This window comes from Anomaloglossus baeobatrachus, chromosome 1, assembly GCF_048569485.1.
Source record: "Anomaloglossus baeobatrachus isolate aAnoBae1 chromosome 1, aAnoBae1.hap1, whole genome shotgun sequence".
Taxonomy (NCBI): Eukaryota; Metazoa; Chordata; class Amphibia; order Anura; family Aromobatidae; genus Anomaloglossus; species Anomaloglossus baeobatrachus.
The window spans coordinates 590,741,481-590,764,033 of record NC_134353.1 but is presented as its reverse complement, the minus strand read 5'-3'; the positions used below and the strand labels follow the sequence as shown (position 1 = coordinate 590,764,033).

The following is a 22,553-nucleotide window of genomic DNA, read 5'->3' as shown; positions in this document are numbered from 1 at the left end:
CCCAAACGTGCTCCATCCGCCATACTCCGCACTCCCCATCGTGCTGCATCCCCCATGCTGCGCACTCCCAAACGTGCTCCATCTGCCATGCTGCGCATTCCCAAACGTGCTCCATCCGCCATGCTGCGCACTCCCAAACGTGCTCCATCCGCCATGCTGCGCACTCCCAAACGTGCTCCATCCGCTATACTGCGCACTCCCAAACGTGCTCCATCCGCCATGCTGCGCACTCCCAAACGTGCTCCATCCATCATGCTGCGCACTCCCAAACGTGCTCCATCCGCCATGCTGCGCACTCCCAAACGCGCTCCATCCGCCATGCTGCGCACTCCCAATCGTGCTCCATCCGCCATACTCCGCACTCCCCATCGTGCTGCATCCCCCATGCTGCGCACTCCCAAACGTGCTCCATCCGCCATGCTGCGCATTCCCAAACGTGCTCCATCCGCCATGCTGCGCACTCCCAAACGTGCTCCATCCGCCATGCTGCGCACTCCCAAACGTGCTCCATCCGCTATGCTGCGCACTCCCAAACGTGCTCCATCCGCCATGCTGCGCACTCCCAAACGTGCTCCATCTAGCATGCTGCGCACTCCCAAACGTGCTCCATCCGCCATGCTGCGCACTCCCAAACGTGCTCCATCCGCCATGCTGCGCACTCCCAAACGTGCTCCATCCGCCATGCTGCACCAGCATCAGCCTCTCTACACGCAGCATCAGCCTCTCTCCTCCCAGCATCAGCCTCTCTGTCCCCAGCATCAGCCTCTCTGTCCCCAGCATCAGCCTCTCTGTCCCCAGCATCAGCCTCTCTGTCTCCAGCATCAGCCTCTCTCCTCCCAGCATCAGCCTCTCTGTCCCCAGCATCAGCCTCTCTGTCCCCAGCATCAGCCTCTCTGTCCCCAGCATCAGCCTCTCTGTCCCCAGCATCAGCCTCTCTTTCCCCAGCATCAGCCTCTCGGTCCCCAGCATCAGCCTCTCTGTCTCCAGCATCAGCCTCTCTGTCCCCAGCATCAGCCCCTCTTCTCCCAGCATCAGCCTCTCTGTCCCCAGCATCAGCCTCTCTGTCCCCAGCATCAGCCTCTCTGTCCCCAGCATCAGCCTCTCTGTTCCAGCATCAGCCTCTCTGTCCCCAGCATCAGCCTCTGTCCCGAGCATCAGCCTCTCTGTCCCCAGCATCAGCCTCTCTGTCTCCAGCATCAGCCTCTCTGTCCCCAGCATCAGCCTCTCTGTCTCCAGCATCAGCCTCTCTGTCTCCAGCATCAGCCTCTCTGTCTCCAGCATCAGCCTCTCTCCTCCCAGCATCAGCCTCTCTGTCCCCAGCATCAGCCTCTCTGTCTCCAGAATCAGCCTCTCTGTCCCCAGCATCAGCCTCTCTGTCCCCAGCATCAGCCTCTCTGTCCCCAGCATCAGCCTCTCTGTCTCCAGCATCAGCCTCTCTGTCCCCAGCATCAGCCTCTCTTCTCCCAGCATCAGCCTCTCTGTCCCCAGCATCAGCCTCTCTGTCCCCAGCATCAGCCTCTCTGTCTCCAGCATCAGCCTCTCTGTCCCCAGCATCAGCCTCTCTGTCCCCAGCATCAGCCTCTGTCCCGAGCATCAGCCTCTCTGTCCCCAGCATCAGCCTCTCTGTCTCCAGCATCAGCCTCTCTGTCTCCAGCATCAGCCTCTCTGTCTCCAGCATCAGCCTCTCTGTCTCCAGCATCAGCCTCGCTGTCCCCAGCATCAGCCTCTCTGTCCCCAGCATCAGCCTCTCTGCCCCCAGCATCAGCCTCTCTGTCCCCAGCATCAGCCTCTCTGTCCCCAGCATCAGCCTCTCTGTCCCCAGCATCAGCCTCTCTGTCCCCAGCATCAGCCTCTCCGTCTCCAGCATCAGCCTCTCCGTCTCCAGCATCAGCCTCTCTCCTCCCAGCATCAGCCTCTCTGTCCCCAGCATCAGCCTCTCTGTCCCCAGCATCAGCCTCTCCGTCTCCAGCATCAGCCTCTCCGTCTCCAGCATCAGCCTCTCTGTCCCCAGCATCAGCCTCTCTGTCCCCAGCATCAGCCTCTCTGTCCCCAGCATCAGCCTCTCTGTCTCCAGCATCAGCCTCTCTGTCCCAGCATCAGCCTCTCTTCTCCCAGCATCAGCCTCTCTGTCTTCAGCATCAGCCTCTCTCATCCCAGCATCAGCCTCTCTGTCTCCAGCATCAGCCTCTCTGTCTCCAGCATCAGCCTCTCCGTCTCCAGCATCAGCCTTTCCGTCTCCAGCATCAGCCTCCCCATCCCAGCCTTCAACAGGATCAGCCTCTCTCCTCCCAGCCTCCTCCAGCACGCCGTGCTCCTCTGCCGACACTCACAGATCCGATCGCATACTCTCACCCACACCCACACCCACCCGATCGCATACACTCACACACACCCGATCGCATACACTCACACACACCCGATCGCGTACACTCACACACACCCGATCGCATACACTCACACACACACACACTGACGATATCGCACATACGCGCTTATACTCACAACATCCGGAGATATCACATGCTTCTGGCCATGTGATCCTCCCGCAGGTCCTGGAAGCTCACAGCACAGTATCGCTGCCGAGAAGCAAGCGATATCCCAGGATGTTGTGAGTATGTGGATGCGATGTGATGTGTGTGTGAGGTGTGTGTGAGAGTGAGTGTGATCTGATTTGTGTGTGTGTGCTGTTATGTGTGTGTGTGTGTGTGTATTTTCCGCCGCTGCAGGACCTTGATGTGTGGATGCGATGTGATGTGTGTGTGAGGTGTGTATGAGAGTGAGTGTGAGCCGGTGTACACTGGTAACTATGATACACATCGGGTAACCAAGGGACCTTAGTTACCCGATGTGTATAATGGCTACCAGCGTTCACGGCCTCCGTCAAGATCCCAGCATCGCAAGGTTATGTCTGGCGCTGCTGGGATCCTGACGGAGCCGGTGCAGAAGCAAGCGATATCCCAGGATGTTGTGAGTGTGTGGATGTGATGTGTGAGGTGTGTGTGAAAGTGAGTGTGATCTGATGTGTGTGTGTGTACTCACCTGGGAATCGGAGCTCCGTGTCAGTTGGGCCAGAGCGAGCGTGCATTGCGTGAGGGGGGCGGGGCCTGCAGAGAGCCGGGGCGAGAGGCCAATCCGTGTGGGGGGGCGGGGCCATGGCGAGCCAAGCGGCCAATGAGCTTTGTGTCACCGTAAGGACACAATGTCACCGGAAGGACACAATTTTGAAGCATGACAGACAGACAGACAGACAGACAGAATAAGGCAATTATAAATATAGACTAGAAGGTGGCCCGATTCTACGCATCGGGTATTCTAGAATTTACGTATTGTGTAGTTCATGTATGATTTTTGTTATATATATATATATATATATATATATATATAGATGTTGTTGTGTGTAGTTACCAAGTGTTTGTGTAGGGCGCTGTACATGTTCTGAGTGTCGCGGGGGGTGAGAGCGGTGTTGTATGTGTGTTGCGTGTGTTGCGTTGTTTGTGGAGCGCTGTGTGTCTGTAGCGTTGTGTGTGTGTGTGTGTTGTGCGGTTTGTGTGTGTGTGGTGTGTTTTGGGGGGAGGTATGTTTTGAGCAATGTGTGTGTTGTGCAGCATGTGCGTATATTTGTGTGTGCAGCGTTGTCTGTGTGTGTGGGTGTCTGTGTAGGGCGTTGTTTGTGATTCCTAGTGTGTGTGTGTTGTGCAGTGCGCGTGTGTGTGTGTGTTGGGGGGAGGTGTGCACCTCCCATCGTGCTCCATCCCCCATGCTGCGCACCCCCCATCGTGCTGCATCCCCCATGCTGCGCACTCCCAAACGTGCTCCATCCGCCATGCTGCGCACTCCCAAACGTGCTCCATCCGCCATGCTGCGCACTCCCAAACGTGCTCCATCCGCCATGCTGCGCACTCCCAAACGTGCTCCATCCGCCATGCTGCGCACTCCCAAACGTGCTCCATCCGCCATGCTGCGCACTCCCAAACGTGGTCCATCCGCCATGCTGCGCACTCCCAAACGTGCTCCATCCGCCATGCTGCGCACTCCCAAACGTGCTCCATCCGCCATACTGCGCACTCCCAAACGTGCTCCATCCGCCATACTGCGCACTCCCCATCGTGCACCATCCAGCATGCTGCGCACTCCCAAACGTGCTCCATCCGTCATGCTGCGCACTCCCAAACGTGCTCCATCCGTCATGCTGCGCACTCCCAAACGTGCTCCATCCGCCATGCTGCGCACTCCCAAACGTGCTCCATCCGCCATGCTGCGCACCCCCCATCATGCTCCATCCGCTTGGGAGTGCGCAGCATGCCGGATGGTGCACGATGGGGAGTGCGCAGTATGGCGGATGGAGCACGTTTGGGAGTGCGCAGTATGGCGGATGGAGCACATTTGGGAGTGCGCAGCATGGCGGATGGACCACGTTTGGGAGTGCGCAGCATGGAGGATGGACCACGTTTGGGAGTGCGCAGCATGGCGGATGGACCACGTTTGGGAGTGCGCAGCATGGCGGATGGAGCACGTTTGAGAGTGCGCAGCATGGCGGATGGAGCACGTTTGGGAGTGCGCAGCATGGCGGATGGAGCATGATGGGGGGTGCGCAGCATGGCGGATGGAGCACATTTGGGAGTGCGCAGCATGGCGGATGGAGCACTTTTGGGAGTGTGCAGCATGGCGGATAGAGCACGATGGGGAGTGCGCAGCATGGCGGATGGAGCACGTTTGGGAGTGCGCAGCATGGGGGATGGAGCACGTTTGGGAGTGTGCAGCATGGCGGATAGAGCACGATGGGGAGTGCGCAGTATGGCGGATGGAGCACGTTTGGGAGTGCGCAGCATGGCGGATGGAGCACGTTTGGGAGTGTGCAGCATGGCGGATAGAGCACGATGGGGAGTGCGCAGCATGGCGGATGGAGCACGTTTGGGAGTGCGCAGCATGGGGGATGCAGCACGATGGGGAGTGCGCAGTATGGCGGATGGAGCACGTTTGCTCAGCCTCTCTCCTTCCAGCCTCCCTCAGCATCAGCCTCCCCCTCCCAGCCTTCCCCAAGATCAGCCTCTCTGCTCCCAGCCTCCTCCAGCACGCCGTGCTCCTCTGCCGACACTCACCCACACCCGATCGCATCCACTCACCCACACAACCGATCGCATCCACTCACCCACACAACCGATCGCATCCACTCACACACACAACCGATCGCATCCACTCACACACACAACCGATCGCATGCACTCACACACACAACCGATCGCATCCACTCACACACACACAACCGATCGCATCCACTCACACACACCCGATCGCATACACTCACACACACAGACACTGACGATATTGCACATACGCGCTGATACTCACAACATCCGGGGATATCACATGCTTCTGGCCATGTGATCCTCCGTCAGGTCCTGGAAGCTCACAGCACAATATCGCCGCCGAGAAGCAAGCGATATCCCAGGATGTTGTGAGTATTTGGATGCGATGTGATGTGTGAGGTATGTGTGAGTGTGATTTGATTTGTGTGTGTGTGCTGTTATGTTATGTATGTTCCGCAGCTGCAGGACCTTGATGTGTGGATGCGATGTGATGTGTGTGTGAGGTGTGTATGAGAGTGAGTGTGAGCCGGTGTACACTGGTAACTATGATACACATCGGGTAACTAAGGGACCTTAGTTACCCGATGTGTATAATGGTTACCAGCTTTCACGGCCTCCGTTAAGATCCCAGCATCGCAAGGTTATGTGTGGCGCTGCCGGGATCCTGACAGAGCCGGTGTAGAAGCAAGCGATATCCCAGCATGTTGTGATGTGTGAGGTGTGTGTGGATGTGATGTGTGGATGTGATGTGTGAGGTGTGTGTGAGAGTGAGTGTGATCTGATGTGTGTATGTACTCACCTGGGAATCGGAGCCCCGTGTCAGTTAGGCCAGAGCGAGCGTGCATTGCGTGAGGGGGGCGGGGCCTGCAGAGAGCCGGGGCGAGAGGCCAATCCGTGTGGGGGGGCGGGGGCCATGGCGAGCCCAGCGGCCAATCAGCTTTGTGTCACCGTAAGGACACAATTTCGGAGCATGACAGACAGACAGATAGACAGACAGACAGAATAAGGCAATTATATATATAGATATATATAAAAAAAAGTATGAATGGAATGGTCTATCTCAAGTTTAGAAAAGCTTGGCTTGCTCATCTTGGCTATAAGACCTAATAGGTGATTGATATATATATATATATTTATATATATATATATATATATATATATATATATATATATATATACATACATACATACATATTATACATATATATATAAATATATATATATATGTATAGTATGTATGTATGTATATATATATATATATATATATATAGATATATATATAATTGCCTTATTCTGTCTGTCTGTCTGTCTGTCTGTCTTGCTCCAAAATTGTGTCCTGGGACATGTCCTTACGGTGACAAACAGCGGATTGGCTGCTGGCCTCGCCATGTCCCTGCCCCCCTGCACGGATTGGCCGCTCGCCTCGCCTTGGCTCCTCCCCCCCTCACGGATTGGCCGCTCACCTCGCCTCGGGTCCGCCCCCCCTCGCACGGATTGGCCATGTCGTTACGGTGACAGACAGCGGATTGGCCGCTGGGCTCGCCATGGCCCCGCCCCCTGCACGGATTGGCCGCTCGGCTTCACGGATTCGCCATGGCCCCGCCCCCCTGCACGGATTGGGCGCTCGCCTCGGCTCCTCCCCCCCCCACGGATTGGCCGCTCTCCTCGCCCAGGCTCCGTCCCCCCCGCACGGATTGGCCGATCGCCCAGGCTCCGCCCCCCACATGAGGTGAGCGCATCAAGGTCCTGCGGCGGAACGAACACACAACACACACCACACACACACACACACACACACACACACACACACACCAGATCGCATCCACATACTCACAACATCCCGTGATATCGCTTGCTTCTCGGCAGCGATACTGTGTAGTGATCTTCCAGGACCTGCCGGAGGATCACATGGCCAGAAGCATGTGGTATCTCCGGATGTTGTGATTGTGTCAGCACGTGTATGCGATCGGATGTGTGTGAGTGTATGCAATCGGATGTGTGTGAGTGTGTGTGTGAGTGTATGCGATCGGGTGTGAGTGTGTGAGTATGAGTGTATGCGATCGAATGTGTGTGAGTGTATGCGATCGGGTGTGAGTGTGTGCGTGTGAGTGTATGCGATCTGATGTGTGTGAGTGTATGCGATCGGATGTGTGTGAGTGTATGCGATCGGATGTGTGTGTGTGTGAGTGTATGCGATCGGATGTGTGTGAGTGTGTGTGTGTGTGTGTGAGTGTATGCGATCGGATCTGTGAGTGTCGGCAGAGGAGCACGGCGTGCAGCACACCTGCTGGGACCGCCCACCGGTGGGCACAGGGAGAAGTGAGGTGTGTGTGTGAGTGTATGCGATCAGATGTGTGCGTGTTTAATGTCTGATGTGTCACTGTAGAGCACGATGGGGAGTACGTAGCATGGGAGATGGAGCACGTTTGGGAGTGCGCAGCATGGTGGGCACAGGGAGAAGTGAGGTGTGTGTGTGTGAGTGTATGAGATCAGATGTGTGCGTGTTTAATGTCTGATGTGTGACTGTGGAGCACGATGGGGAGTGCGCAGCATGGGGGATGGAGCACGATGGGGGGGTGCGCAGCATGGGGGATGGAGCACGATGGGGAGTGCGCAGCATGAGAGATGGAGCACGTTTGGGAGTGCGCAGCATAGGGGATGGAGCACGATGGGGAGTGCGCAGCATGGGGGATGGAGCACGATGGGGAGTGCGCAGCATGGGGGATGGAGCACGATGGGGGGTGCGCAGCATGGGGGATGGAGCACGATGGGGAGTGCGTAGCATGGGAGATGGAGCACGTTTGCGAGTGCGCAGCATAGGGGATGGAGCACGATGTGGGGTGCGCAGCATGGGGGATGGAGCACGATGGGGAGTGCGTAGCATGGGAGATGGAGCACGTTTGCGAGTGCGCAGCATAGGGGATGGAGCACGATGGAGAGTGTGCAGCATGGGGGATGGAGCACGATGGGGAGTGTGCAGCATAAGGGATGGAGCAGGATGGGGAGTAAGCAGCATGGGGGATGGAGCACGATGGGGGGTGCGCAGCGTGGGGGATGGAGCACGATGGGGAGTGCGCAGCATGGGGGATGGAGCACGATAGGGAGTGCACAGCATGGGGGATGGAGCACGATGGGGAGTGCGCAGCATGGGGATGGAGCACGATGGGGAGAGCGCAGCATGGGGGATAGAGCACGATGGGGGGTGCGCAGCATGTGGGATGGAGCACGATGAAGAGTGCGCAGCATGGGGACGGAGCACGATGGGGAGTGCGCAGCATGGGGGATAGAGCACGATGGGGGGTGCGCAGCATGGGGGATGGAGCACGATGGGGAGTGCGCAGCATGGGAGATTGAGCACGTTTGGCAGTGTGCAGCATAGGGGATGAGCACGATGGGGAGTGCGCAGCATGGGGGATGGAGCACGATGGGGGGTGCGCAGCATGGGGGATGGAGCACGATGGGGAGTGCGCAGCATGGGGGATGGAGCACGATGGGGAGTGCGCAGCATGGGGAATGGAGCCCGATGGGGGGTGCACAGCATGGGGGATGGAGTATGATGGGGAATGCGCAGCTTGAAGATGGAGCACGATGGGGAGTGCGCAGCATTGGGGGATAGAGCACGATGGGGGGTGCGCAGCATGGGGGATGGAGCACGATGGGGAGTGCGCAGCATGGGAGATGGAGCACGTTTGGGAGTGCGCAGCATAGGGGATGGAGCACGATGGGGAGTGCGCAGCATAGGGGATGGAGCACGATGGGGAGTACGCAGCATGGGGGATGGAGCACGATGGGGGGTGCACAGCATGGGGGATGGAGCACGATAGGGAGTGCGCAGCATGGGGGATGGAGCACAATGGGGGGTGCGCAGCATGGGGGATGGAGCACGATGGGGAGTGCGCAGCATGGGGGATGGAGCACGATGGGGAGTGCGCAGCATAGGGGATGGAGCACGATGGGGGGTGTGCAGCATGGGGGATGGAGCACAATGGGGAGTGCACAGCATGGGGATGGAACACGATGGGGAGTGCGCAGCATTGGGGGATAGAGCACGATGGGGGGTGCGCATCATGGGGGATGGAGCACGATGTGGAGTGCGCAGCATGGGAGATGGAGCACGTTTGGGAGTGCGCAGCATAGGGGATGGAGCACGATGGGGAGTGCGCAGCATGGTGGATGGAGCACGATGGGGAGTGCGCAGCATAGGGGATGGAGCACGATGGGGAGTGCGCAGCATGGGGGATGGAGCACGATGGGGGGTGCGCAGCATGGGGGATGGAGCACGATGGGGAGTGCGCAGCATGGGGGATGGAGCACGATGGGGGATGCGCAGAATGGGGGATGGAGCACGATGGGGAGTGCGCAGCATGGGGGATGGAGCACGATGGGGAGTGCGCAGCATGGGGGATGGAGCACGATGGGGAGTGCGCAGCATGGGGGATGGAGCACGATGGGGGGTGCGCAGCATGGGGGATGGAGCACGATGGGAAGTGCACAGCATGGGGATGGAGCACGATGGGGAGTGCGCATTATTGGGGGATAGAGCACGATGGGGGGTGCGCAGCATGGGGGATGGAGCACGATGGGGAGTGCGCAGCATGGGAGATGGAGCACGTATGGGAGTGCGCAGCATAGGGGATGGAGCACGATGGGGAGTGCGCAGCATGGGGGATGGAGCACGATGGGGAGTGCGCAGCATAGGGGATGGAGCACGATGGGGAGTGCGCAGCATGGGGGATGGAGCACGATGGGGGGTGCGCAGCATGGGGGATGGAGCACGATGGGGAGTGTGCAGCATGAGGGATGGAGCACGATGGGGGGTGCGAAGCATGGGGGATGGAGCACGATGGGGAGTGCGCATCATGGGGGATGGAGCACGATGGGGAGTGCACAGCATGGGGGATGGAGCACGATGGGGAGTGCGCAGTATGGGGGATGGAGCACGATGGGGAGTGCGCAGCATGGGGATGGGGCACGATGGGGAGTGCGCAGCATGGGGGATAGAGCACGATAAGGTGTGCGCAGCATTGGGGGATGGAGCACGATGGGGAGTGCGCAGCATAGGGGATGGAGCACGATGGGGAGTGCGCAGCATGGGGGATGGAGCACGATGGGGGGTACGCAGCATGGGGGATGGAGCACGATGGGGAGTGCGCAGCATGGGGGATGGAGCACGATGGGGGGTGCGCAGCATGGGGGATGGAGCACGATGGGGAGTGCGCAGCATGGGGGATGGAGCACGATGAAGGGTGCGCAGCATGGGGGATGGAGCACGATGGGGAGTGCGCAGCATGGAGGATGGAGCACGATGGCGGGTGCGCAGCATGGGGGATGGAGCACGATGGGGAGTGCGCAGCATGGGGGATGGAGCACGATGGGGAGTGCGTAGCATGGGGGATGGAGCACGATGGGGAGTGCGCAGCATGGGGGATGGAGCACGATGGGGGTGCGCAGCATGGGGGATGGAGCACGATGGGGAGTGCACAGCATGGAGATGGAGCACGATAGGGAGTGCACAGCATTGGGGGATAGAGCACGATGGGGGGTGCGCAGCATGGGGGATGGAGCACGATGGGGAGTGCGCAGCATGGGGGATGGAGCACGATGGGGAGTGCGTAGCATGGGGGATGGAGCACGATGGGGAGTGCGCAGCATGGGGGATGGAGCACGATGGGGGGTGCGCAGCATGGGGGATGGAGCACGATGGGGAGTGCACAGCATGGGGATGGAGCACGATGGGGAGTGCACAGCATTGGGGGATAGAGCACGATGGGGGGTGCGCAGCATGGGGGATGGAGCACGATGGGGAGTGCGCAGCATGGGAGATGGAGCACGATGGGGAGTGCGCAGCATGGGGGATGGAGCACGATGGGGAGTGCGCAGCATAGGGGATGGAGCACGATGGTGAGTGCGCAGCATGGGGGATGGAGCACGATGGGGGGTGCGCAGCATGGGGGATTGAGCACGATGGGGAGTGCGCAGCATGGGGGATGGAGCACGATGGGGGGGTGCGCAGCATGGGGGATGGAGCACGATGGGGAGTGCGCAGCATGGGGGATGGAGCATGATGGGGAGTGCGCAGCATGGGGGATGGAGCACGTTGGGGAGTGCGCAGCATGGGGGATGGAGCACGATGGGGAGTGCACATCATGGGGATGGAGCACGATGGGGAGTGCACAGCATGGGGGATAGAGCACGATGGGGGGGTGCGCAGCATGGGGGATGGAGCACGATGTGGAGTGCGCAGCATGGGGATGGAGCACGATGGGGAGTGCACAGCATGGGGGATTGAGCACGATGGGGGTGCGCAGCATGGGGGATGGAGCACGATGGGGAATGCGCAGCATAGGGGATGGAGCACGATGGGGAATGCACAGCATGGGGGATGGAGCACGATGGGGAATGCGCAGCATCGGGGATGGAGCACAATGGGGAGTGGGGATGGAGCATGATAGGGGTGCGCAGCATGGGGGATGGAGCATGATGGCGGGTGCGCAGCATGGGGGATGGAGCACGATGGGGGGTGCACATCTCCCCCCAAAACACACACACACACACACTGCCACACACGCACTGCACAACACACCACACACACACTGGGAACCACAAACACTGCCCTACACAGACACCCACACACACAACGCCGCACACACACAACACCCAACACACAAACACCGCGGCACACACAAATATACGCACATACCGCACAACACACATTGCACAAAACATACCTCCCCCCAAAACACACACACACACACCCACAAAAACCGCGCAACACACATACACAATGATACAGACACATAGCGCTCTACAAACAACGCAACACACAAACAACACCGCTCTCACCCCCCGCCACACCCAGACAACACCCAGAACATGTACAGCGCCCTACACAAACACTTGCTAACTACAGACAACAACATCTATATATATATATATAACAAAAATCATACATTAACTACACAATACGTAAATTCTAGAATACCCGATGCGTAGAATCGGACCACCTTCTAGTATATATATATATATATATATATATATATATATATATATATATACAGTGCCTACAAGTAGTATTCAACCCCCTGCAGATTTAGCAGGTTTACACATTCGTAATTCACTTGGCATTGTGACATTTGGACTGTAGATCAGCCTGGAAGTGTGAAATGCACTGCAGCAAAAAAGAATGTTCTTTCTTTTTTTTTTTTTTTTTTTTAAATGGTGAAAAGTTTATTCAGAGGGTCATTTATTATTCAACCCCTCAAACCACCAGAATTCTGTTTGGTTCCCCTAAAGTATTAAGAAGTATTTCAGGCACAAAGAACAATGAGCTTCACATGTTTGGATTAATTATCTCTTTTTCCAGCCTTTTCTGACTAATTAAGACCCTCCCCAAACTTGTGAACAGCACTCATACTTGGTCAACATGGGAAAGACAAAGGAGCATTCCAAGGCCATCAGAGACAAGATCGTGGAGGGTCACAAGGCTGGCAAGGGGTACAAAACCCTTTCCAAGGAGTTGGGCCTACCTGTCTCCACTGTTGTCTTATATTTAAGATGTGGTGTTATGAAGTGTTTTTGAATGGGACCATTGGGACCATTATTCTTCATAACACAAATGAAGAATTTTCAAAATGATTGATTCATTAAAATGTAAGATATAACCCTGGGAAGTTAGTACATTATCATATATAAAGAATCCCATGGACTGAGTCCATCATTTGCAGTACTTACACTCTTTGTAAGCTCTGTTGATTTCTCTGAGCTCCTTGTTATTTCTTGATGCTAAGATTTCAATAAGAGCATCCTCATCAGTTCCCAGCCCCTTGATAGAATGAAAATATACAATTGGTTACGTAGATGCCAAAATTACATTACTTCTAGTTTGAAGACTTTATAGATAAAAACACTTTAACTATTGAAGCAGCCAATATTTTATCAACTGTAATATACCTTGGTGGCATATTTAAGTTCCTGAGCATCAAATTCAGCTGGAGTTTTCAGTAGAGCCAAAACAACCTCCTCGTGGTGACCAGAAAGGGCCTTCTTCAAAGAGTCCTCTAGAGACTTGAAAAAAATAAGTCACAATGTCATACAAGCTTCAACAGGACAACATATTATTTTAACTTAGTTTGTTTTTATATTTCCACATGTGGCCACATCTCACTTCTATTGGAGCGCTGGCCACTGCCCTTCTTATGATAGATGGGACCTCCATCTTTAAGCCAAAATGCTCTGGAGAAAAGTCAAGCTACTAAAGTTCCAACCTTATTTTTCTAGTTATTTCTCCTATAAATATATGATTAAATTGGCATCACTATTCATTTGTCAATATGATATATATTCAGCTTTCCTCTGTGAATTAGTTATGGTTACTGGAATTACGTTGCCTAACCCAGATGCAATTATGTCTTAGTCTTACCACTACTGTATATCACATTGAAAACATTTTGAGAGAACTTACTAATTAGCTGAGAAACCAGTGTTTTCGATTGAAAGAGAAAAATTCAGCTCACCGGGTTGCTGCTATCCGCTGTCTGTCAGGACCAGCGCACGGAGGGTTAGGCTGCCAGATAAACGATCAGGAAAGAGAAATATCCAGCGCACTCCAATGTATCCGGTTAAAAATCACATTTATTTGTTAAATCCATAAAAATAGAAAAATACAAAGAGGTCAGCAGTATATTACAGGGATATTGTACAGACCCCACAGAACTACGTGTTTCGACGTTCAGTCTTAATCATGTTCTGGGGAGGAAAAGATGTCGATTTCCTATAAGGTGTAAATAGAAACAAAAAAAAAAAAAAGGAGGAGAAAAAAGGGGAGAAAAAAGTGAGAGAAATGGAAATTAAAATAAGGGAATGGTTTTAAATTCACCATTCCCTTATTTTAATTTCCATTTCTCTCACTTTTTTCTCCCTTTTTTCTCCTCCTTTTTTTTTTTTCTATTTATATACCCTCCTTTATCTTTTGTTTTTTCATTTCTCTCTCTTTCTTCCCTATTTTATTTTTATTTTCTTTCTCTTCCCCTTTTTTCTTTGGAAAACCGCACTGCATGCACTTACTGAATGTGGTACTTCTTTGGGAAGGCTTCTTTAATAATAACATGTGCATGTAATCAAGGAGGGTGTGTGTTACACCTTATAGGAAATCGACATCTTTTCCTCCCCAGAACATGATTAAGACTGAACGTCGAAACGCGTAGTTCTGTGGGGTCTGTACAATATCCCTGTAATATCCTGCTGACCGCTTTGTATTTTTCTATTTTTATGGATTTAACAAATAAATGTGATTTTTAACCGGATACATTGGACTGCGCTGGACATTTCTCTTTCCTGAGTGTTTTAGATTGGTAGTCGTTGTCTCAAAGAAAATACATAGATTTTTCATTCCCTTTTTATCCGGACAGAACATCTTATCTACATTATAGAGGCTCTTCTGAAAGACGTGGATGTTTGGAGATGCTTCACTGTACTGACCTTTCCGGTGGAGCTCTGGTAGGATGCCTTTATGGCCTGGCGCTGAGCATTATTTCTTTTGGTCAAAATATTAGTTATTGTTGCTTCATCAACACCTTTCAAGAGATAAAAGATGACAAAGATAAAATAACTTTTGACTTGCTGCCTTCCTTGATAAACATCACATATGCAGCCTTATTTTGTACCAATTAGTTAACCCCTTAAGGACGAAGCCAGTTTTGTACTTAATGCCCAGGCCATTTTTTGCAATTTTGACCAGTGTCAGTTTATAAGGTTACAACTCTGGAACGCTTCAATGGATCCCGGTGATTCTGAGATTGTTTTTTCATGACATATTGGGCTTCATGTTAGAGGTAAATTTAGGATGATATTTTTTTATTTTATTTGTGAAAAAAATCTGAAATTTGACAAAAAAATTAAAAATTTTGCAATTTTCAAACTTTTAATTTTTTTATGCCCATAAACCAGAGAATTATGTCACACAAAATAGTTAAGAAATAACATTTCCCACTTGTCTACTTTAGATCAGCGCAATTTTTGAAACAAAATTTTTTGGGGTTAGGAAGTTAGAAGGGTTCAAAGTTCATCAGCAATTTCCCATTTTTTCAACAAAATTTACAAAACTATTTTTTTAGGGACCACATCACATTTGAAGTGACTTTGAGAGGCCTAGGTGACAGAAAATACCCAAAAGTGACACCATTCTAAAACCTGCACCTCTCGAGGTACTCAAAACCACATCCAAGAAGTTTATTAACCCTTCAGGTGCTTCACAGGAACTAAAGTAATGTGGAATGAAAAAAAATAAAAATTAACATTTTACCTAAAAATGTTGCTTTAGCACTAATTTTCTTACTTTTTCAAGAGATAACACCAAAACTTGGACCTCACACTTTGTTACCCACTTTCTTATGAGCGTGCTGATACCCCACATGTGGTCATTTTTTGGGTAAGTGGGAGGGCTTGGAACAAAAGGAGCAATATTTGAGTTTTGGAACGCAAAGTTGGCTGAAACAGATTTCGGGCACCATGTTGCATTTACAGATCCCCTAAGGTACCTAAACAGCAGGAACCCCCCTGAAGTGACCCCACTTTGGAAACTAGACCCCTTAAGGCTTCTATTGAGGGGTATAGGGAGCATTTTGGACCCACAGGTACTTCACAGATTTTGATAACGTTACGTTGTCATATTGAAAATTGTCATTATTTTCTCAAAAATGTTGCTTTAGCATCAATTCTCTCACTTTTTCAAGAGGTAATTCCAAAAATTTGACCCAAATGTTTGTTACCCACTTTTTATGAGCGTGGTGATACCTCACATGTGGTCTGAAATCTTTGTGTGGACAAATGGGAGGGCTTGGAACGAAAGGAGCAATATTTGAATTTTGGAAAGGAAATTTGGCTGAAAAAGATTGCGGGCACCATGTCGCATTTGGAGGACCCCTAAGGTACGTAAACAGCAAAAACCCACCACAAGTGACCCCATATTGGAAACTAGGCCTCTCAAGGAATTTATCTAGATGTTTGGTGAGTACCCTGAACCACCAGGTGCTTCACAGAAGTTTATAATGTTGAGCCATGAAAATAAAAAAATACAATTTTACCACAAAATTGTTACTTCAACCAGGTAGCTTTTTTTTCCACAAGGGTAACAGGAAAAAAAAATCACCATGAAATTTATTGTGCAATTTCTCCTGAGTTTGGTGATATCTTATATGTGGTGGAAATCAACTGTTTGGGCACACGGCAGGTCTTGGAAGGGAAGGAGTGCAATTTGACTGCAAAATTGGCTGGAATCAATAGCGGACACCATGTTGCATTAGGAGAGCCCCTGAGATTCCTAAGCAGTGGAGGTCCCCCACAAGTGACCCCATTCTGGAAAATAGACCCCTCAAGGAATTTATCTAGATGTTTGGTGAGTTCCCTGAACCCCCAGGTACTTCACAGAAGTTTATAATATTGAGCTGTGAAAATAAAAAAAATACATTTTTACCACAAAATTGTTACTTCAACCACATAGCTTTTTTTTAACAAGAGTAAAAGGAAAAAAAGCAGCATAAAATTTATTGTGCAATTTCTTCTGAGTATGCTGTTACTTTATGTGTGGTGGAAATCAACTGTTTGGGTGCACAGCAGGGCTCGGAAGGGAAAAAGTGCCATTTGACTGAACATTTGGCTGGAATAATTAGTGGACGCTATGTTGCATTTGGAAAGCCCCTAAGGTGCTTAAACAGTGGAGGTCCCCCACAAGTGACCCCATTCTGGAAACAAGACACCTCAAGGCTTTTATCTAAGTGTATATTGAGCATTTTGAATCCACAAATACTTCACAGAATTTGATAATCTTAGGTTGCCATATTGAAAATTGTCATTTTTTTCACAAAAATGTTTCTTTAGCATCACATTTCTCACTTTTTCAAGAGACAACAAAAAAAGGTGGACCCCACAGGTTGTTATCCAATTTCTTGTGAGCGCAAGGATACCCCATATGTGGCCAAAAACCTCTGTTTGGATAAATGAGAGGGCTTGGAATGGAAGGAGCACCATTTGAATTTTGGAAAAGTTGAAATAAATTGCGCGCACCATGTCACATTACCAGGGCCTCTTGGGTACCTATACATTAGAAACCCCCCACAAGTGACCCCATTTTGGAAGCTGGACCCCTCAAGGATTTTATTCAGGAGTATAGTAAGCATTTTGAATCCACATGTACTTCACAAAAATATTGCTGTAGCAACAATATTCTCACTGTTAGGCTATGTGGCCATGATCCAGCGACACGGCATCTAGTACCCAGTGTCAGCCTTCCTGCAGAGATGTGAGTGTTGTCCACGGGAGAACGCAGCTGCCCATGCCCACGATTTGGGTTCAGGCTGCTGTGGACTTTAGTTCTATTCTACCTGTAGAGAACACTCATCTCCGCAGCATAAATTGACATGCTGAGGCTCGGGAAGCTGCGCCACAGGTCAGTTTATGCTGCGGAGAAAAGAAGTACAGTGGGCATGAGATTTCTAAAAATCCTTCCACTGTGCTTCTACTGCACAACGCTGCGTTATGGATGCAGGGAAAACACTCCGCGCCCAAAACGCTGCAAACCCTGATTGTGGGCACATAGCCTAAAATGTTACAATGGATGAATGGATAGATGTCAAACATATATAACGTCCCACCCCCTGCATATTCTAAGCTGGCGCCCTTTAGTGCCTTTCATGTGGCACTAAAGGATGCCTAGCCTTGTGTTTAGCCCAAAAAGAAAAAAAAGAATTAAAATAAATGACGTGGGGTCCCCCCTATTTTTGATAGCCAGCTAGGGTAAAGCAGACAGCTGTAGCCTGCAAACCACAGCTGACAGCTTCACATTGGCTGGTGATCAATTTGGAGGGCTCCCCAAGCTGTTTTTTTTTTTTTTTTAAATTTATAAATAAATAATTAAAAAAACAAAACAAACATAGGGTCCCCCCAAATTAGATCACCAGCCAAGGTGAAGCTGACAGCTGGGGTCTGGTATTCTCAGGGTGGGAAAAGCCATGGTTATTGGACTCTTCCCAGCCTAAAAATAGCAGGCTGCAGCCGCCCCAGAAGTGGCGCATCCATTAGATGTGCCAATCCTGGCGCTTCGCCCCAACTCATCCCGTTGCCCTGGTGCGGTGGCAAATGGGGTAATAAATGGGGTTGAAACCAGATGTGTAATGTCACCTGGCATCAAGCCCAGCAATTAGTTATGTCACGGCGTCTATTTGATACCAGACATAACTAATTGACAGTAATAATAAAAAAAATTGACAACAAAAAAAAAAAATATTTGAAGAACCACTCCCCAAAAACATTCCCTCTTTCACCAATTTATTGAAAAGAAGAAAAAAAATCGGATCCCTGCTGTAATCCATTGTGAAAGTCCCGCGGCGATTCTGGACCTTCTAGAATATGGAGGGCACGTTCAGGGAACGTATCCCCTATTTTCTAGGAGTGCAGAACCTCCATTTGAGGAGAGTGGGTGCAAAGAATCTGCACCCACCTCCCCGGTTCACAGCTGCAGAGTGCGAGCAGCCAGCACAGTGTCTCTGAAAGCAAACAGGAAGCTGAGCTGACAGCCGCGCTCTCTACGTGTGAACAGCGTCTGCTGTGAAGGAGGAGGGGGAAGTGGGGGATCAGCGCTGAGACAGGTACGGGCGACACCGGGGTGGGAATAGGGGGTGACCTGGCAGGGCCCGGGGAGCAGTTTTCTGTCATATGTGTCATAGCACATGCGACAAAAACCAGAGGAATAGGGTAAATGCGGCCGGCGCGCTGCTGTGCGCGCCGGTGTGCGCGGCGCCATGTTGGATTTTCGGGAGGAAGGGGGAGTCGGGGGGGACACTTTGGTGACACCGGGGGACCTGAGAGGACCAGGGATGAGATTTATCTCCCATCTGACATGTTTGTTTATGCCGGATGGGAGATAAATGATTTTTTACCGGCGCGGTCATTTACTGTAAGGTGATCATCGGTAAATGGTGTGTGTCGGTGATCACGTGAGCGGGCACCGGAAAAACTGGCCTGAATCATGATCTCCAGGGTCTCAGCTACCCCCAGCAGCTGAGACCCCGGAAATTTTCCAAATCTGGGGGGGTGCAAGACCTTTTTTTCCGACCGCCGTTAAAAAGCGGCGGTTTGGAAGAAGTACCCTAATTTGTCGTCGTTAAAAGGCGTATCGGCGGTCGATAAGGGGTTAACATGATCCATCCAATTTTCAAAATGGAATAGGTGAAAACAAACCCTAAAATTTGTTAGACAATTTCTCCTGAACGTAATGATACCTGATACGTGATAAAATAAACTGCTGTTTGGGCACATGGCAGGGTTTGGAAAGCAAGGAACACTATTGGATTTTTTTGGAGCATAAATTTGTCTGGAATAGATTGCAAATGCCATATCACATTGGCAGAGCCTCTGACATGCCAAAACAGCAGAAACCCCCCACAAGTGAACACATTTTGGAAACTAGACCCCTCCATGAATCCATCTAGGGGTATACTGAGCATTTTCAACCTACAATCAATATCAAAAATTTATAACAATTAGATAGGAAAGCAAAATATTATATTTTTCCATTAAAATACTGTTTTAACAACTAATTTATAAGTTACACAAGGGGTAATAGGAGAAAATTGACCCCATAATTTGTATGCATTCTCTCTCAAACACAGTGATGTAATGGGTGGTCAAAACTAATGTTTAGGCACATACCTAAACACTCGGAAAGAAAAGAGTGCTATTTAAGTTTTGGAACGCAACTTTGGACAGTGATGCATTTATAGAGCCCCTAAGTAGGCAAAAAAGCAGAAACTCCAACAAGCGACCCAATATGGCAAATTAAACTTCATAATGAATTAATCTATTGGTGTGGTGAGCATTTTTATTCCACAAACAAGAGCATTTTATAAGATAGGGCTGTGAAAATGTAATACTTTTGGGTTTTTCCATTAAAATTTTACTTTAACCTTAAGGTTTTATGTACACAAGGGATAATGGGTGAAAATTGACAGGACGATTTGTTATGCACTTTTCACTAAATGTGGCCATACCCTACATGTAGTTGTAACATTGATGGGAAAGAGGTCTACTTGGCTTTAAGATTGCAAATTCCATTTGAATACATTGTGGCCTCCACTGGCCAAGCCCCTGAGGGGCCAGATCAGCAGAAACCCCACAAGTGACCCCATATTAGAAACGTCATAAGGAAATCATCTAGGGGTGTAGGGAGTATTTTGAACCCACAGGTGCCTCACAGAATTTTATAACACTGGGATATGTAAATATAATATTTTAATGGTATTTTTTTTTATTAGGTGCAAATTTGTCAGTTACACAAGGATTAATAGGTGAAACTTAACCCCACAATTGAATTCACAATTTGTCCCAATTGCAGTAATGCCCTGTACTGTATATTGTCAAAAACAATTGCTTGGCCACATGTTAGGGCTGAGAGCACTATTTGGCTTTTGGAGCACAGATTTTGCCTAAATAGTTGGCAGAAGACATTTGTAGAGCCCCTAAGGTGCCACAACAGCAGAAAAACCCCAGAAGTGACCACATTGTAGAAATTGCCCCTCTCAATTAATTCATCTACGGCTACAGGGCCTATTTTAATATCCAATCCATGCCTTTTTTTTCTGGAGAATTACAAACATGCCAACCTAGTGCTCATACATTATGCCCAGCTTGTGCTTCTGGAGACATACACATCATAAATTAATTTCCCGATGACAATAATGAGACACACATGGTCGCTTACTACAGTCCCTGACAGACGTTCTGTCGCTTATCCATGTTATGTAAATAAAAGCTTATAACCTGACTTTAAATTCATCCATTGGTTTCATAAATTTCTCTTGAAAGCTGAAACCCTCCAAATTTGGATTAGGTTATGAAAATAAAGTTTCTGCAAAGCTGAAATATTGATCATTTAATGAACAAAGAAAGGTCAGATATTGGCAAGACAAAAATGTTGTCGCTTTGTCATATAATGCATCCAATCCTAGTTTACATCCTCACCTGTGCTCACTAAATGATAGGTTAATTAGTGGGTCTGTATAAAAAGAAACCCAGCACCCCAGACCTTCACTTGAACTGTAACTTGACCTCTGACAACATGCCAAAAATCCACCCTGTGACCAAAGCCTTGATTATCAAGAGGCTGAAGACCAGATTCACTGCAGAGGTGGCTGGCACGTTTAATGTGTCTCAGCATCAAGTACAAAGTATTATAAAAAGATTTGAAGAGACTGGAAATGTTTTTGACAAGCCCAGGTCCAGCTGACCCTGCAAGACAACTGCTCAGGAGGAACGTTTGTTGGTGAGAAAATCAAAAGCCAGCCCCTTTTCCACTGCAGCAGAGCTCCAAAAGGCCTGGTCACCTCAAGTCCCTGTATCAACTAGAACAGTTTGTAGAATTCTATCTCGAAATGGCCTCCATGGTCCAATCAGTGCCTAGAAGTCAGCACTAAACAAAAGGCAATTAAAAAAACATGTGGCATAAGTCCCACAGCCTGCTAAACAGATGGACGCTGGAAAAGTGGCAGAAGGTGGATTTCTCTGATGAATCTTCAGTTGAATTAAACCACAGCCACGGCAAATACTGCAAGAGACCTACTAGAGCCCGTATGGATCCAGAAACAGTTAAGTTTGGAGGTGGAAAGATCATGGTATGGGGTTACATTCAGTATGGGGGTGTGTGAAACATTTCCAAGATAGAAGGCAGTATCAATATCCTAAAATATCAAGAAGTATTAGCTACCTCTTACATTCCCAATCATAAAAGGTGTCAAATTATGCAGCAGAATGGTGCTCCATCTTATACATCCATGTCTACAACAAAGTTTTTCCTGGCAAAGAAGATCAAGGTGCTCAAGGACTCGCCAGCCCAGTCAACAGACAGGAACATCATTGAGCATGTTTGGGGTAGGATGAAAGAGGAAGCTTGGAAGACAAAACCAAAGAATCTAGATGAACTCTGGGAGGCATGTAAGACTGCATTCTTTGCTATTCCTGATGACTTCATCAATAAATTGTATGAACCATTGTTGAACTGCATGGATGCAGTCCTTCAAGCTCATGGAAGTCAAACAAAATATTAAATATGGCTCTAATAGCACCACAACTTCATTTACCAATGGTATGCAACATATTTTTTGTATTAGAAGTTAATTATTTGTTTGAATTTCCCATTACTTTCTGTGGGCGACAAAACTTTTGTCTTACCAAAATCTGACCTTTCTGTGTTCATTACATGATCAATATTTCAGCTTTGCAGCAGCTTTATTTTCATAACCTAAACCAAATTTGGGAGGGTTTCAGCTTTCAAAAAAAGAGTAATTTATAAAACTAATGGATGAATTTAAAGTCAGGTTATAAGGTTTTATTTACATAACATGGATAAGCGACAGAACGTCTGTCAGGGACTGTACAGTTTAGGCATAGAGGGGTTAAAAATGAGGGGGGGATTTAAAT

At 49.9% G+C, this 22,553-nt stretch overlaps 1 protein-coding gene across 1 annotated transcript in view; it reads right to left on the bottom strand.

The window, feature by feature from the left end:
* LOC142245372 (annexin A1-like) overlaps window positions 1-22,553 on the bottom strand; it is a 78,827-nt gene that overhangs the window by 41,163 nt on the left and 15,111 nt on the right. The window contains exons 4-6 of the mRNA XM_075318026.1: window positions 14,565-14,659; window positions 13,038-13,151; window positions 12,819-12,909 (exon numbers count right to left, since the gene is read on the bottom strand). Of these exons, the coding sequence (XP_075174141.1) occupies window positions 12,819-12,909; window positions 13,038-13,151; window positions 14,565-14,659 (300 nt within the window). The remainder of the gene's footprint in view (window positions 1-12,818; window positions 12,910-13,037; window positions 13,152-14,564; window positions 14,660-22,553) is intronic.